The sequence below is a fragment of the Piliocolobus tephrosceles genome, chromosome 9 (assembly GCF_002776525.5).
Source record: "Piliocolobus tephrosceles isolate RC106 chromosome 9, ASM277652v3, whole genome shotgun sequence".
Taxonomy (NCBI): domain Eukaryota; kingdom Metazoa; phylum Chordata; class Mammalia; order Primates; family Cercopithecidae; genus Piliocolobus; species Piliocolobus tephrosceles.
Genome location: NC_045442.1, coordinates 14589122 through 14606983, shown reverse-complemented (window position 1 = coordinate 14606983; position 17862 = coordinate 14589122). Strand labels below are relative to the sequence as shown.

Genomic DNA, 17862 nt, shown 5'->3' with positions numbered 1-17862 from the left:
GCAAACTCATCCTTTTTTATGGCTGCATAGTATTCCATGGTGTATATGTGCCACATTTTCTTAATCCAGTCTGTCACTGATGGACATTTGGGTTGATTCCAAGTCTTTGCTATTGTGAATAGTGCCGCAATAAACATACGTGTGCATGTGTCTTTGTAGTAGCATAATTTATAATCCTTTGGGTATATACCCAGTAGTGGGATGGCTGGGTCATATGGTACATCTAGTTCTAGGTCCTTGAGGAATCGCCATACTGTTTTCCATAATGGTTGAACTAGTTTACAATCCCACCAACAGTGTAAAAGTGTTCCTATTTCTCCACATCCCCTCCAACACCTGTTGTTTCCTGATTTTTTAATGATTGCCATTCTAACTGGTGTGAGATGGTATCTCATTGTGGTTTTGATTTGCATTTCTCTGATGGCCAGTGATGATGAGCATTTTTTCATGTGTCTGTTGGCTGTATGAATGTCTTCTTTTGAGAAATGTCTGTTCATATCCTTTCCCCACTTTTGGATGGGGTTGTTTGTTTTTTTCTTGTATATTTGTTTGAGTTCTTTGTAGATTCTGGAAATGAGCCCTTTGTCAGATGAGTAGATTGCAAAAATTTTCTCCCATTCTGTAGGTTGCCTGTTCACTCTGATGGTAGTTTCTTTTGCTGTGCAGAAGCTCTTTAGTTTAATGAGATCCCATTTGTCAATTTTGGCTTTTGCTGCCGTTGCTTTTGGTGTTTTAGACATGAAGTCCTTGCCCGAGACTTTTCTTAACTGAGCTGAGCCAAGAGATAAGACCAGCTCTGGCTAAGCGGTGGCCAAAAGTGTAGGCGGAAGACAACCCTCCAGGATTGGCAGTCAACTAAGCCCCCGTACTTATAGAAGTTAAGCCTGGGCACAGCCGGTTAGGCAAAAACAGTACTCAGCCCCCAGAGAAGCTCTTGAAGGTATCCAGATCCATCTCAAGCACCTAAGAACCTTTGGAATTATAGTTTCTTGTCAGTCTCCATGGAATATTCCCCTCCTGTCGGTTCCCGGTCAGGGAACCAAGAAACATCTGTCTCTGGAGAGACCAAGTTTCGCTCTGTTGCCCAGGCTAGAGTCCAGTGGCACGATCTTGGCTGACTGCAACCTCTGCCTCCCAGGTTCAAGCAATTCTTGTGCCTTAGCCTCCCGAGTAGCTGGGATTACAGGCATGCCCCACCACACCCGGCTAATTTTTGTATTATTAGTAGAGACGGGGCTTTTCCAGATTGGTCAGGCTGGTCTCCAAGTCCCGACCTCAAGTAATCCACTCGCCTTGGCCTCCCAAAGTGATGGGATTACAGGCGTGAGCCACCGTGCCCGGCCGAAACTCTACCTTATCTCTAAGGCTGAATTTTCATTCATGGTTTGTTATAAAAACTTTTACTCAGGTGGCCTGTAAGTCAGGATCATGACAGCTAGATAATTTGAGCAGTAGAGATAGGTGGGAATTTGGGGTCTCAAGTACTCTTAAGTTGCTTTGTAAAATGGGGTGTTAAAACTGATTCCACTAAGTGTTTCTGAGTAACCAATCAATTCACTTCCTTGCTACTGTTTGACATTCTCACAGTGACCATCTTTCCACCGTAGAAAAGGACACAAATGGAGAAGTTCTGTGGGTGTGGTGTTATCCTTCCACGACAGCCACATTAAGGAACCTGCTGCTGAGAAAATGCTGCCTTACAGATGAAAACAAACTTCTCCATTTCTTTGTCTTTGGTCAGTACAGAAGAACATGGTTTTATATCACAACAATTGAAGTTCCAGAGTCTTCCATTTTGAAAAAGGTATGATTGCATGAAGGTAAAAAAAAACCCAAAATAGGCTGGGCACAGTGGCTCACCCCTGTAATCCCAGCACTTTGGGAGGCCAAGGTGAGCGGATCATGAGGTCAACAGATTGAGACCATCCTGGCCAACATGGTGAAACCCCGTCTCTACTAAAAATACAAAAATTAGCTGGGCGTGGTAGTGCACGCCTGTAGTCCCAGCTACTCAGGATACTTAGGCAGGAGAATCACTTGAACCCAGGAGGCGGAGGTTGCAGTAAGCCGAGATCATGCCACTGTACTCCAGCCTGGTGACAGAGCAAGACTCCATCTCAAAAAAAAAAAAAAAAAAGAAAATATTAGATATTATTTTCATTGGGAATATTCTCTTTCACACTTCACTCTCATTCATTCTGTAAATATTTATTATTGTCTATTATATGACAGACCCTGTAGTTGATATAGTGGTGAGCAGTACAGCAATATGTGGACTTTTCCCTTTTGTTTTTGTTTTTGTTTTTTTGAGATGAAGTTTTTCTCTGTTGGTCAGTTTGGAGTACAATGGCACAGTCTCGGCTCACTGCAACCTCCGCCTCCCAGGTTCAAGCGATTCTACTGTTTCAGCCTCCCAAGTACCTGGGATTACAGGCACCCACCATCACGCCTGGCTAATTTTTTGTATTTTTAGTAGAGACAGGTTTTACCATGTTTGTCAGGCTGGTCTTGAACTCTTGACTTCAGATGATGTACCCGGCCAGGATAAATTAAGAATTTAGAAAGGCAGGCCGAGTGCGTTGGCTCACACCAGTAATCCCAGCATTTTGGGAGGCTGAGGCTGGTGGATCACCTGAGGTTGTGAGTTCAAGACCAGCCTGACCAACATGGAGAACCCTCATCTCTACTGAAAATACAAAATATTAGCCGGGCGTGGTGGCGCATGATTGTAATCCCAGCTACTCAGGAGGCCTGCGGCAGGAGAATCTCTTAAACCTGCGAGGCAGAGGTTGTGGAGAGCCGAGATTGCGCCATTGCACTCTAGCCTAGGCAACAAGAGTGAAACTCTGTCTCAAAAAAAAAAATTTAGAAAAGATGTTTTAAGACAGCTCAAGTATGAAGTAGACTTTTCTTGGTGTGTTGTTTGGTATGAACAGTATCAGTGTGACGTGGAAGACTAGGATGTGGTAATCGTGGACTTTCCTAATCCCAAGCAACCAGCAGGTTTTTTCAAAGAATAGAATATTGGAACAAAGTGGCTGAGCCTCTGGCATGTACCCAGACAGACATTTTTTCCTGTTTTAGGGCTAATGTATAGCCAATAGTGGGACTCTGTGAAACATGACTAGAATACCAGCTTAAATTTAAGAAATTACATTTAAAATAGCAGGAAGGTAACAATTTAGAAACTGTAGAAGGCTTAAGACAAAGCAGATTCATAGTTACAAAATATAAAAAATATAAATTTGCAAGAAGATAGGTTGCGTTTCTTTTTTTTTTTTTAGATGGGAGTTTTGCTCTTGTCACCCAGGCTGGAGTGCAGCGGCATGATCTCGGCTTACTGCAACCTCTGCCTCCCAGGTTCAAGCCATTCTCCTGCCTCAGCCTCCTGAGTAGCTGGGATTACAGGCATGTGCCACTACGTCCAGCTAATTTTCTTTCTTTCTTTTTTTCTTTTAACTTCAATTTTTAATTTTTATTTTTTGAGTCAGAGTCTCATTTTGTCACCCAGGCTGCAGTGCAGTGGTGCAATCATGTCTCACTGCAGCCTTAATCTCCTGGGCCCAAGTGACCCTCCCACCCCAGCTCCCTGAGTAGCTGGGAGCACAGGCGTGCACCACCATGCCCTGCTCGTGTTAAAATGTTTTGTAGAGATGAGGTCTCACTCTGTTGCCCAGGCTAGTCTTGAACTCCTGGGTTCAAGTGTTCCTCCTGTCTTTTCTCCTAAAGTTCTAGAATTACAGGCTTAAGCCACTGCACCTGGCCAAAAAGATAGGTTTCAATATGTAATGAAATCTTTGGTTTATTGCTCAGTAAGTTCTTTTTATTTATTTTTTTCTTTTTTTGAGATGGAGTCTTGCCCTGTCACCCAGGTTGGAGTGCAGTGGTATGATCTCGGCTCACTGCAACCTCTGCCTCCCAGGATCAAGCGATTCTCATGCCTCAGCCTCCCAAGTAGCTGGGATTACAGGCATGCGCCACTACCTACTCTTCATTTTATTTATTTATTTATTTATTTATTTGAGACAGAGTCTCGCTCTGCCCCCAGGCTGGAGTGCAGTGGCCGGATCTCAGCTCACTGCAAGCTCCACCTCCCGGGTTTACGCCATTCTCCTGCCTCAGCCTCCCGAGTAGCTGGGACTACAGACGCCCGCCACCTCGCCCGGCTAATTTTTTTGTATTTTTAGTAGAGACGGGGTTTCACTGTGTTAGCCAGGATGGTTTCGATCTCCTGACCTCGTGATCCGCCCGTCTCGGCCTCCCAAAGTGCTGGGATTACAGGCTTGAGCCACCGCGCCCGGCCCTACTCTTCATTTTAAATGTATCTCTTCCAAGTTTTGTATTTCTAAAATTCTGAATTTTGTCTCATTAGTGGAAATATTAGGTATATGATTATCAGAAATTTATAATAATAGAGGCATATAAGTAAATGAAGCTTCTTTTCTTTTTTTGAGACAAAGTCTCACTCTGTTGCCCAGGCTGGAGTGCAGTGGCACGATCTCGGCTCACTGCAACCTCTGCCTCCTGGGTTCAAGCAATTCCCTGCCTCAGCCTCCTGAGTAGCTGAGACTACAGGCGCTCGCCACTACGCCCGGCAATTTGTATTCTTTAGTAGAGACGGGGTTTCACTGTGTTAGCCAGGATGGTCTCGATCTCCTGACCTCGTAATCCGCCGCCTCGGCCTCCTAAAGTGCTGGGATTACAGGCGTGAGCCACCGTGCCCGGCCAGTCTTTTTCTTTTAATACTGTTATGTCTTAAACAAAAGGTTTGTTATAATATAGTAATAAAAATTCTGCTAAAGTGTCTTTAAAAAGTGTGTTTTTTTTGTTGTTGTTTCTTTTGAACAGGTGACTCATTTTTCTATTGTTCTGACCACCAAAGATTTTAACCCAGAGAAGTATGCTGCCTTCACTAGGATATTGTGTAGGTCTGTATAAAAATTGTATTAAATGCTAATATACAAAATGAAGACCTTTATATAGTTAAATAGCAGATTTCCACACTGAGAAAGCAAAGTTCAGCCTTGTGTCTCCCCAACAAAATCTTTAGTAGCCCTTCACAGACTGGAAAGAGGGCCTTTCTCTTTTGCTTTGTTGATACTTCTCTTATTTGGATAAATGATCCAGGGGAAGAGAAGAAGCAGTTTGTGTAGCTATTGTAGCTCCTGGGTGTTCTGAGTCACTTCCTACTTTTGGTCTGTTACTTCTGTTCACTTCTAGTCTAGAATTCCCTTAGTAGGTTGGATAAGTTAAGTGCCTTATGACACGGTAAACTGGTTCGTATGTGTCAAGGTCTGTGTGTGCAGTCATTGTGGGGACAGAATTATGCCGAAGCACAAGAACACATTTCTTAGCTGGAATGTTGAGAAGCTAGGGAATTCTGATTAATTGGTTAGTCATGATTCAGCTAGACTGTTTTAGTTTCATCTCCATTGTTGAAAAATTTATCTAAAATGGCCTGGCACAGTGGCTCACACCTGTAATCCCAGCACTTTGGGAGGCCGAGGTGGGTGGATCACGAGGTCAGGAGATCGAGACCATCCTGGCTAACACAGTGAAACCCCGTCTTTACTAAAAATACAAAAAATTAGCCAGGCGTGGGGGCGGGCGCCTGTAGTCCCAGCCACTCTGGAGGCTGAGGCAGGAGAATGGCGTGAATCCGGGAGGCAGAACTTGCAGTGAGCCAAGATCGCGCCACTGCACTCCAGCCTGGGCAACAGAACGAGACTCCGTCTCAAAAAAAAAACTCAATAAATGGTTGCCTTTTGGCTGTTTTCGTGCATCAATGTATATACACACACCAGAAAAAGCAAAAAAAAAAAAAAAAAAAAAGAGAGAGAAAAACTATCGTAAGACTATCTTCTCATTACCTAAGGGTTTCAGTTAGATTATATCTTGGTTAAATGAGATTTCACCACTTTTGCAGCCAGCCAGAATAAAAAAGCTTCCTACTCTCATAAGAAATTCCAGGTGAATGTCTCACTGTGGATAAACAGCTGTCTGCTAACGTGGCACTTACACAAAGGGAGATTGTTATTGCCAGAAAAGATGCTATCCAGAAGCCATAAACTGAAACACTACAGAGGTATTTTTGAACAAACATTGGACTCCCATTTCATTTGGTTGCTCAACTGAATTCACTGGGAAATATTCTGGAGTCCAAAAGGCAAGGTTGCTTCAGACCCCACTTCCTGCCCAGAAGGAGGCCCAGATGGTTTCTCAGCTTCTGCGGTGTGTGGCATTGTAGTATCCCGGATTTCCTCTCCTGTCATGGTGCAAGAGAAGTGAGAACTCGGAGCTACTGCCAGCCGCCGCCTCTGCTTCCTGCCCCTTAATGCAGCACTATGCTCGCTCTTGCATGTGTGCACGTCCAAGTATTTGTACACACACACACACACACACACACACACAGGTCTGCATGTACATGCACCACTCATGGGCAAAGACTTCTTTTCTTTATGACAGTGAGGTTGACAGGGAGTTGCCTCCCTCCGTTTCTGGTGAGAGGAGCAGGCAGGCGTGCCTTCCACACACAGCTTGCTGCTCACAGCCGCAGCAGAAGCCCACAGGAGGGAACCTCATTCCCTGTGTGGCTGCAGGTTCACTGCCGTGGTCCCCTTCAGCCTCTAGTCACTTGCAGCTAGTGGCCCTGCTAGAGAACCGGGGTTTCATGCACACTTGCAGTCAGCTGTCCGGGCCAGGCGTGGCAGCCTATGGATGTCTGTCTGAACAAGGCCCTCTGGGTCACACTGTGGGCTTTTCCTGTGGAGTGCTTTTGGGGGGATTTTCCCCTCTGTTTTATCTCTCCTGGCCCAGGGTTGTCATGTAAGAAGTCATCTTATCCTACCAACCTTATGTTTCTCTTCTCTATTACTGTGTACTGTTTATATTTTATAATTTTTTTTTTTTTGAGACAGTCTCACTCTGTCACCCAGGCTGGAATGTAATGGCGCCATCTCGGCTCACTACAACCTCCACCTCCTGGGTTTAAGCGATTCTTGTGCCTCAGCCTCCCAAGTAGCTGGAATTACAGGCACCCACCACCATGCCTGGCTAATTTTTATATTTTTAGTAGAGATAGGGTTTTACCACGTTCACCAGGCTTGTCTTGAGCTCCTGGCCTCAAGTGAGCCTCTTGCCTCGGCCTCCCGTAGTGCTGAGATTATAAGCGTGAGCCACAGCGCTCGGCCTCTATTTTAGAAAATTAATGGCATTTTGCTTTTTTTGTTGTTGGTGGTAATAAAGCACACTTAGAAATACAGGAGATTATACAGAGAAAACTAAGCTCCCTCATCCTCCTGTTCCCAAACTCCAGTTCTACCTCCTGACCCCCACTCCACATAACTCCTGTGACTTCCTTTTTTATATCCTATCAGAGAAGTTTTTCTCTCCGTGTGAGTTGTGTGTAAGTTCCTGGGTTTGAATGTATCTTATGTGTGTGAAAGCTCACCACATTCCTTGTTCTTTACCTTTTTTCCCTGAGGTAGTGAACTGAATTAGTAATTTTTTAAAAACAGTGATGATTGACAAAAGGTGGCAAGCAGTTAAAACACTTGCTTTTTTCATTTGGTCTGTGATAAATATAATTTTCAAGTGATCTGTCTTGTTTTTTTTTTTGAGACGAAATCTCATTCTGTTGCCCAGGCTGGAGTGCAGTGGCGTGATCTTGATTCACTGCAACCTCCTCCTCATGGCTTCAAGCGATTCTCCTGCCTCAGCCTCCCAAGTAGCTGGGATTACAGGCATGAGCCACCAGGCCCAGCTAATTTTTGTGTTTTTAGTAGAGACAGGGTTTCACCGTGTTGCCCGGGCTGCTCTCGAACTCCTGGCCTCAAATGATCCGCCCGCCTCAGCCTCTCAAAGTGCTGTGATTACAGGTGTGAGTCACCATGCCCAGCCCTCAAGTGATCTGTGTTAAATATGTTTTATTTTCTTTCCGATTTTCTATCCCACCAGCTCCTGAAAGGCCCAAATAGACCCAGTCATGTTTCTCAAGCAAAATTTAGTTTTCGTTGCTCACAGGAAGAGATTTCAAGGGGAAGAGACGGATTCCACATGTGAGCTATAAATGCATCCAGTTTCCTGTCAGCATTTTCTGGAAGCTTTAACTTGATGATGAATGTCTAATGTGCATTTATCACCAGAAACCTAAAGGAGTGTTGATTTTTTTTTTTTTTTTTTTGAGACGGAGTCTCTCTCTGTCTCAGCTCACTGCAAGCTCCGCCTCCTGGGTTTAGGCCATTCTCCTGCCTCAGCCTCCCGAGTAGCTGGGACTACAGGCGCCCGCCATCTCGCCCAGCTAGTTTTTGTATTTTTTTAGTAGAGACAGGGTTTCACCGTATTAGCCAGGATGGTCTCGATCTCCTGACCTTGTGAACCACCCGTCCCAAAGTGCTGGGATTATAGGCTTGAGCCACCACGCCCGGCCTGATTTCTTGATTAGCTAAATGTAGCTACCTCTGGGAACTCTAATACTAAGTATGGGTTCTACAACTAATTACTGCTTTCTCTGTGAACAGTGCATAAAACTCCTTTTTTGTCAAAGGAAATCTCAGTAATAAAACAGAGTTGCATGACTAAGAACCCCAGTTGGGAATGTGAGACACAGGATAAGTGCACAACATTCTTTTTTTTTTTTTTTTTTTTTTTTTTTTTTGAGACGGAGTCTCGTCACTCTCGCCCAGGCTGGAGTGCAGTGGCGCAATCTTGGCTCACTGCAAGCTCCACCTCCCGGGTTCACGCCATTCTCTTGCTTCAGCCTCCTAAGTAGCTGGGACTACCACCTGCCTAGTGGCGCCTGCCACCACGCCCAGCTAATTTTTTGTATTTTTAGTAGAGACGGCGTTTCACTGAAGTAACACTACTTTCTACATGAGAAGATTCAAGCATTCAGGCCAAGTGCGGTAACTCATGTCTGTAATCCCAGCACTTTAGGAGGCTGAGGTGGGTGGATCACCTGAGGTCAGGAGTTTGAGACCAGCCTGGCCAACATGGTGAGATCCCATCTCTACTGAAATTACAAAAATTAGCGGGGTATGGTGGCGAACACCTGTAATCCCAGCTACTCGGGAGACTGAGGCAGGAGAAATGCTTGAAGCCAGGAGATGGAGGTTTCTTTTTTTTTTTTTTTTTTTTGAGACAGAGTCTTGCTATGTCGCCGGGGCTGGAGTGCTGTGGCCAGATCTCAGCTCACTGCAAGCTCCGCCTCCCGGGTTTACGCCATTCTCCTGCCTCAGCCTCCGGAGTAGCTGGGACTACAGGCGCCCGCCACATCGCCCGGCTAGTTTTTTGTATTTTTAGTAGAGACGGGGTTTCACCGTGTTAGCCAGGATGGTCTCGATCTCCTGACCTCGTGATCCGCCCGTCTCGGCCTCCCAAAGTGCTGGGATTACAGGCTTGAGCCACCGCGCCCGGCCGAGATGGAGGTTTCAGTGAGCCAAGATTGTGCCACTGCACTCCAGCCTGGGCGACAGAGTGAGACTCTGTCTCAAAAAAAAAATAAGAGTGAAGCATTCAGAAGGGCATAGCAAGGTGGCTTCGGATTCTTGAGAAAGCACCTGGACCAGCCTGGGTGCATATCTCCACATGATTTATGCCAAATGGAAGCATAGTTGCTTTGTTGTCCTTTCTTACAGAATGTACCTGAAACATGGGAGCCCAGTTAAAATGATGGAGAGTTATATTGCAGTTCTCACAAAGGGGATATGCCAGAGTGAAGAAAATGGCTCTTTCCTTAGTAAGGATTTTGATGTCCGAAAGGCTTACCTGGCTGGCTCCATCAAAGGTAAGAAGGGAAAAAACAAAACCTATCCAACGACAAAATCCCCAAGCCAAGAACAGTCTCATTAGAGCCTATTGTTCCTAATAGAGTAATTAGATAATTAGATTATCTAATTAGAATTATCTAATGACTAGATAATTCTAATCCTTCCATACGTTATTTTCATTTACATAATATTTTTCATATTATTTCTACACAAAAGGGTAACTTTAACCCCTGTATTTCCTTATTGAGTTAGAATTCTCTCACAGGAAAACAGGTTTTTGTGGTGTTTGTTACCATATTATTCTATTGACTATTTTAGAAATGTTTTCTCGCTAGTGAGCTGAATTTTGTGGCTTGAGGTCTTCATGGATTACATTTCTTTTCTTAGATCTTAGCAGTTGTCTCTGTCATCTGCAGAGCCCAAGTCCTTGACCCCAAGCTCCTAATTTAAGTTCCAGCTGGAAAATCCAAAATGCAGACAGCCCAGGCCGAAGCCACCGACTTCAGTGTCCCTGAGCAGGAGGCGAGGGGAACTCTGAAGGCGAGGCTGCTCTCTGTCATGTCCTCCCACAGTGCCCATCTGTCTTTTCTTTTGATCCCGCTGTTCTTTGAGTTTTCTCAGCATCCCTGTTGAGGTGTTAGGTGTTTGTCAGGCTAACTTAAGGACTTAAGTAATGACACTGGGGGACATGGTGGAGTTAATGGACTTATTTTTTTTTCCTTTTGAGACAAGGTCTTGCTTTGTCACTGAGGCTGAAGTGCAGTGGTGGTATAACACGGCTCACTGTAACCTCAACTTCCTGGGCTCAAGCAATCCTTCCACCTCAGCCTCCTGAGTAGCTGGGACTACAGGTGCACACCACCATGCCCTGCCCAGCTAATTTTTTTTTTGAGACAGAATCTCACTGTGTCACCCAGGCTGGAGTGCAGTGGCATGATCTCAGCTCACCACAACCTCTGCCTTCCAGGTTCAAGTGATTCTCGTGCCTCAGCCTCCCAGGTAGCTGGGACTACAGGCACCTGCCACCACACCCAACTAATTTTTTTCTTTTTTGAGACAGAGTTTCGCTCTTGTTGCCCAGGCTGGGTGGCGCAATCATGGCTCACCGCATCCTCTGCCTCCTGGGTTCAAGTGATTCTCCTGCCTCAGCCTCCCTAGTAGCTGGGATTACAGGCATGTGCTAGAACGCCCGCCTAATTTTGTATTTTTAGTAGAGATGGGGTTTCTCCATGTTGGCCAGGCTGGTCTGGAACTCCTGACCTCAGATGATCCACCTGCCTTGGCCTCCCAAAGTGCTGGAATTATAGGTATGAGCCACTGCTCCCAGCCTAATTTTGTATTTTTAGTAGAGATGGGGTTGCACCATGTTGACCAGGCTGGTGTCAAACTCCTGACCTCAGGCGACCCGCCTGCTTAGGCCTCCCAAAGTGCTGGGATTACAGTGTGAGGCACTGCACCTGGCCCCATATATTTTTTAAACATTTAGAGATAGAGTCTCCCCGTGTTGCCCAGGCTGATCTCAAACTCCTGGGCTCAAGTGATCCTCCCACCTTGGCCTCCCAAAGTGTTGGTATTACAGACATGAGCCACCCTACACCTGGCAGACACTTTTTTATTATTATTTTTTAATCAGGAAGTTTTAATGATACAGAAAGATGCTGGTTCCCTTCACATCAGTTGTTTCAGTTTTTTGTGAATCTAGCTTCCTCTATGCATCCCACCACAGAGTCTCATGTGGGGCAGAGCACGCGTCCTGGGAAGCCGACATAGGATAGATCCCCTCGTCCACCAAATAAAGTGTTTGTAAGCTTTACAACATTTGCCTAAATTCTCTGTATTAGAAATAATTTTGTAGGCCAGGCACTGTGACTCACACCTGTAATCCCAACACTTTGGGAGGCTGAGGTGAGTGGATCACTTGAGGTCAGGAGTTCGAGATCAGCCTGGCCAACATGGTGAAATCCCGTCTCTACTAAAAATACAAATATTAGTTGGGCATGGTGGCTTGTGCCTGTAATCCAAGCTACCCAGGAAGCTGAAGCAGGAGAATCACTTGAGCCCAGGAGGCAGGTTGCAGTGAGCAAAGATCATGCCACTGCACTCTAGCCTGGGTGACACAGTGAGACTCTGTCTCAAAAAACAAAAAAAGAAAAAAAAACACCTTTATTTCCTTACATGATATGTAATGCAGTAACATTACAATTTCTCTTTCTTGAAGACATTGTATCTCAGTTTGGAATGGAAACTGTTATCTTACACACAGCACTGATGCTAAAGAAAAGAATTGTGGTGTATCACCCCAAAATAGAAGCCGTCCAGGAGTTTACCAGGTATCATCTCTCATTATCAAAAAGTGTTAACTTTCTTGGCAAACAGTTAGCGGTACTAGATGTTACTGTGTGCTCTGTTCTGTTGCACATTTGCTATAAATAGCATGTGAAATACCACCTTTGGTCTGAAGTGTCTCTTTAGCTCTAGTAGTTCAAGGCCACTGATTTGGACTATTTATGACTATTTTAGAGCAGGGGGTTAGCAAATTTTTCCTTGCCAGACAGTAAATATTTTAGGTTTGTGAGCCATATGGTCACTGTCCCAACTACTCAACTGCCTGGGTAGCACAAAAGCAACCATGGATGACATGTACTTAAATGACTCAGCATGGCTGTGGTCAGTGAAACTTTATTTTCAAGGACAGGCAGCTGGCCCATGGGCCATAGTTTGCCGACCCGTTTTAGGTAAAGTGTTCCTTCTGTTCAGTTTTATCAAAGACTCTTTTTTTTTTTCTTGTTTTAATTAAAAAATGTTAGAGCAGGACAAAGACTTATTTTGATAGTACATATAGATTTTTAAAATTTTATTTTATTTTCATTTTTTAGTAGAGATGGGGTCTTGCTGTGTTGCCCAGGGTGGTCTCAAACTCCTAGGCTCCAGTGATCCTCATGCCTTGGCCTCCCAGAGTGCTGGAATTACAGGTGTGAGCCACTGTGCCCGGCCAAAATACATATAGATTTTGTTATTGTTAATAATTTTTTTGCCGGGGGGTCAGCTCAGACCAGGAGGTGCCTGCCAGGCCCTGTCCCCGCTCTAACAGCACCCCCACCTGCCATACATATTTTTAAAGAGTTTTTGTTTACTGAATCTAACTTGTTATTAGGTCCTTTTAAATTTTTTTCTTTTTTCTTTTATTTTATATTTTTTGTCAAGATGGGATGGGGTTTCTGGGGTCTCACTATGTTGGCCAGGCTGGTCTTGAACTCCTGGGCTCAAGTGATCCTCCTGCCTCTGCTGAGATTACAGACCGCTGAGATTACAGACATAAACCAACCATTAGGTCTTTTTTTTTTTTTTTTTTTTTTTTGCAACAGAATCTCACTTTGTCGCCAGGCTGGAGTGGTGCAGTGGTGCAATCTTGGCTCACTGCAGTTTCCTGGGTTCAAGTGATTCCTCTGCCTCAGTCTCCCGAGTAGCTGAGAGTACAGGCACGCCCCACCCCGCCCAGCTATTTTTTGTATTTTTAGTAGAGATGGGGTTTCACCATGTTGGCCAGGATGGTCTTGATCTCTTGATCCTCCTGCCTCAGCCTCCTAAAGTGCTGGGATTACAGGCATGAGCCACTGTGCCTGGCCAGGTCCTCTTTTAAAAGCGAGAGGACTTAGCATTCGTGTTGGGTTTACTGTATGCCAGGCATTTTATAAGATACCTTAAATTATTGAATGTACTTATAACAAGAACCCTGCCAGGAAGTATTTTTACCCTGTTTTATGAATGAGAAAATTAAGGTTGGCAGAGGATAGGTATAAGGTAATGAAAACAAAGGCTTCATAGTCAGAAAGAACTGAGTTAAAATCTTGGGAGGGCAACTTAATAGCTCTGTGAACACATAAAAGATACTGAATGTTGGCCGGGCATGGTGGCTCACACCTGTAATCCCAGCACTTTGGGAGGCTGAGGCTAGCAGATTGCCTAAGACCAGCCTGGGCAACACAGCAAAACCCCATCTCTATAAAAAAATACAAAAATTAGCCAGGCATGGTGGCATGTACCTGTAGCCCGAGCTCCATAGGAGCCTGAGGTGGGAGGATCGCTTGAGCCCAGGAGGTGGAGGCTGCAGTGAGCCATGATCACGTCACTGCAGCCCAGCCTGGACGACGGAGTGAGACCCTGTCACAGAAACAAAACAGAAGATATTGATTGTTTCTGAGCCTGTGTTTCTTTATCTGTAAAATGATCATAATATCTACCTTACAAGTTTGTTTTTAAGACTGGAAATAATTTGCGTAAGATGCTTAACATGTACCTAGCTTAACATGTACCTAGCCTGTAAGACACACTTTAGAAGTTATTATTGTTATGATCATGAGTGCATCAGATTTTAAGTGAGAGAGCCAGAACTTTTACCCTGCCCTCTCTGGGTCCAAAAGCCTATATTTTCTTTCTTTCTTTTTTTTTTTTTTTTGAGACGGAGTCTCACTCTGTCACCCAGGCTGGAGTGCAGTGGCCGGATCTCAGCTCACTGCAAGCTCCGCCTCCTGGGTTCACGCCATTCTCCTGCCTCAGCCTCCCAAGTAGCTGGGACTACAGGCGCCCGCCACCTCGCCCAGCTATTTTTTTGTATTTTTTAGTAGAGATGGGGTTTCACCGTGTTAGCCACGATGGTCTCGATCTCCTGACCTTGTGATCCACCCGTCTCGGCCTCCCAAAGTGCTGGGATTACAGGCTTGAGCCACCGTGCCCAGCCTCAAAAGCCTATATTTTCTATCCCATCACATTTTCCCCCTCTACGTATGCTACGTAAACTGGACCGGTCACAGCTTCTGACATATTTAGCAGGGCACCGGGGGTTCATGAAGCCACAGATAAATTTGATACATCTTGTTGCAGTTATTATTCTACCATAAGTTTTTTCCAAAGAAACCTGTGTCATAGGAAAACAAACACACATGGTTTGCGAGTTTTACTAGAATTTTAAATATAAATGGGAGACTTCCAGAAAATTTCTTGCTTGCAGAGGTAACTTTGAATTTTACCTTCAGACTCCCTTTCCGTGGGTCTCCAGAGTGAGATGTTCAGAGGAAAACCTTAGAAGCATCACTCCTTGCTACCACAGGGATCTTTTGAAATTTCACCTTGAGCTTTCTATAGCTGATCTGATCCCCAAGAGCAGAGTTTAAAACATTGCATAGAGGATGGGATGGGTGCAGTGGCTGACGCCTGTAATCCTAGCACTTTGGGAGGCCAAGGCAGGCGGGTCACCTGAGGTAAGGAGTTCAAGATCAGCCTGGCCAACATGGTGAAACCCCATCTCTACTAAAAATACAAAAATTAACTGGGCCGTGGTGGCAGGCACCTATAGTCCCAGCTACTTGGGAGGCTGAGGCAGGAGAATCACTTGAACCCCGGAGGTGGAGGTTGCGGTGACCCAAAATCGCGCCATTGCACTCCAGCCTGGGTGACAAGTGAAACTCCATCTCAAAAAAGTAAATAAAAAAACATTGCATTGCTTTAATTTGAAGCCCAGAGGTTAACACATTTGGGACTTGGTCTCACCTCTGTCCCTGATTAGCTATAAACTCTACCCTCTTCATTTCCTCCTCAGGAAGAGGAGAAGGGGCAGGCTGAGTCTTTAAGGTGTGGACCAGCAACAACTTGAGTTCTTGCCTTGATTCCCCAGGACTCTGCCTGCCCTGGTGTGGCACCGACAGGACTGGACCATCCTTCACTCTTACGTGCATCTCAACGCTGATGAGCTGGAAGCCCTGCAGATGTGCACAGGTAGACAAGAAGATCCCAGGGGAGGAACTGTTTCACTTTTTTTTTCTTCCTGAGATGGAGTTTCACTCTTGTTGCCCAGGATGGAGTGCAATGGCATAATCTCAGCTCACCGCAACCTCCGCCTTCGATTCTTCTGCCTTAGCCTCCCAAATAGCTGGGATTACAGGCATGTGCCACCACGCCCTGCTAGTTTTATTCCACTTGTTTTTATTTTGTGCATTCCTGAGTGGAATACTGATCCTTTATTATTTCTTTGGCACATGCAATTTTTTGCCCTTACATTTTTTTTTTTTTTTTTTTTTAGTTTAAAAAAAAATTGTGGCCGGGTGCGGTAGCTCACGCCTGTAATCCCAGCACTTTGGAAGGCCAAGGTGGGCGGATCACCTGAGGTCGAGAGTTCGAGACCAGCCTGACCAACATGGGGAAACCCAGTCTCTACTAAAAATACAAAATATTAGCCGGGCATGGTGGTGCATGCCTGTAATCCCAACTACTTGGGAGGCTGAGGCAGGAGAAACGCTTGAACCCAGGAGGCGGAGGTTGTGGTGAGCCGAGATCATGCCACTGCACTCCAGCCTGGACAACAAGAGTGAAACTCCGTCTCAAAAAAAAAAATTTTTTTTTTGGTAAAATGCATGTAGGATTTACCTTTTCTTGGCCGGGCGCGGTGCCTCATGCCTGTAACCCTAGCACTTTAGGAGGCCAAGGCGAGTGGATTGCCTGAGCTCAGGAGTTTGAGACCACCCTAACCAATGTGGTAAAACCACATCTCTATTAAAATACAAAAAACAAAAAATTAGCCGGGCTTGGTGGTGGGTAGTCCCAGCTACTTGGGAGGCTGAGGCACAAGAATCGCTTCATTCCAGGAGATGGAGGTCGCAGTGAGCCAAGATTGAGCCACTGCACCCCAGCTAGGGCAACAGAGCGAGACTCTGTCTCCAGAAAAAAAAAGATTTCCTTTTTTTTTTGAGACCGGGTCTTCCTATGTTGCTCAGGCTGGTCTTGAACTCCTGAACTCAAGCGATCTGCCCATCTTGGCCTCCCACACTGTTGGGATTACAGGCGTCAGCCGCCACGCACGGCTCCATTTACCTTTTTAACCATTTTTAAACATAGAGTTCAGTGGCATTAAGTACATTCACATTGTTGTTCAGCCATCATCAAAATGCAGCCTGTTTTTGGCTGGGCACAGTGGCTCACACCTGTAATCCCAGCACTTTGGGAGGCCGAGGTGGGGTGATCGCCTGAGCCCGGGAGTTCCAGACCAGCCTGGGCAACACAGGAGACCCCGTCTTTTAAAATTTTTTTAAAATTTTTTTTATTTTTAAATTATGCTTGTAAAGTTCTTTTTTTTTCTCTTGAGATGGAGTTTTGTTCTTTTTGCCCAGGGTGGAGTGCAGCGGTGCGATCTCAGCTCACTGCAACCTCCACCTCCTGGGTTCAAGCAATTCTCCTGCCTTAGCCTCCCTAGTAGCTGGGATTACAGGCACCTGCCACCATGCGCAGCTAACTTTTATATTTTTAATAGAGACAAGGTTTCTCCGTGTTGGCCAGGCTGGTCTCAAATTCCTTACCTTAGGTGATCCTCCTGCCTCAGCCTCCCAAAGTGCCTGGATTGCATAAGCCATTGTGCCCAACAGAACTTGTAAAGTTCTAGTCTTTTTTTTTTTTTTTTTTTTTATTATACTTTAAGTTCTAGGGTACATGTGCATAACGTGCAGGTTACATATGTATACATGTGCCATGTTGGTGTGCTGCACCCATCAACTCGTCAGCACCCATCAATTCATCATTTATATCAGGTATAACTCCCCAATGCAATCCCTCCCCCCTCCCCCCTCCCCATGATAGGCCCCAGTGTGTGATGTTCCCCTTCCCGAGTCCAAGTGAGCTCATTGTTCAGTTCCCACCTATGAGTGAGAACATGCGGTGTTTGGTTTTCTCTTCTTGTGATAATTTGCTAAGAATGATGGTTTCCAGCTGCATCCATGTCTCTACAAAGGACGCAAACTCATCCCTTTTTATGGCTGCATAGTATTCCATGGTGTATATGTGCCACATTTTCTTAATCCAGTCTGTCACTGATGGACATTTAGTTCTAGTCTTAAAAGTTTACCAGTGACTTTTTTTTTTTTCATCTTAACTTTTTAATTATTATGGGTATATAATAGGTATATGTATTTATGGGGTACATGTGCTGTTTTGATACAGGCCTACAATGTGTATAATGATTACATCAGGGTAATTGCAGTACCCATCACCTCATGATTTCTTTGTTTTAGGAACGTTGTGATTCCACTTCTAGTTTTTTTTTTTGAGTTGG

General features: G+C 45.0%; 1 protein-coding gene across 8 annotated transcripts in view; it reads left to right on the top strand.

The window, feature by feature from the left end:
* Nucleotides 1-17862, top strand: part of DENND10 (DENN domain containing 10) — a 32727-nt gene that overhangs the window by 2862 nt on the left and 12003 nt on the right. For 3 of the 8 annotated variants that reach the window (XM_026456545.1, XM_026456542.1, XM_026456546.1), the window contains 5 exons: nt 1588-1804; nt 4849-4928; nt 9636-9784; nt 11986-12097; nt 15439-15539. In XM_026456545.1, coding sequence (XP_026312330.1) covers nt 9637-9784; nt 11986-12097; nt 15439-15539 — 361 coding nt within the window. In that variant the 5' untranslated portion in view covers nt 1588-1804; nt 4849-4928; nt 9636. Of the gene's footprint in view, nt 1-1226; nt 1805-4848; nt 4929-7908; nt 8058-9635; nt 9785-11985; nt 12098-15438; nt 15540-17862 lie in introns of those variants that run through there. The other 5 variants (XM_026456543.2, XM_026456547.1, XM_026456549.1 and 2 more) reach the window with 4 other exon arrangements.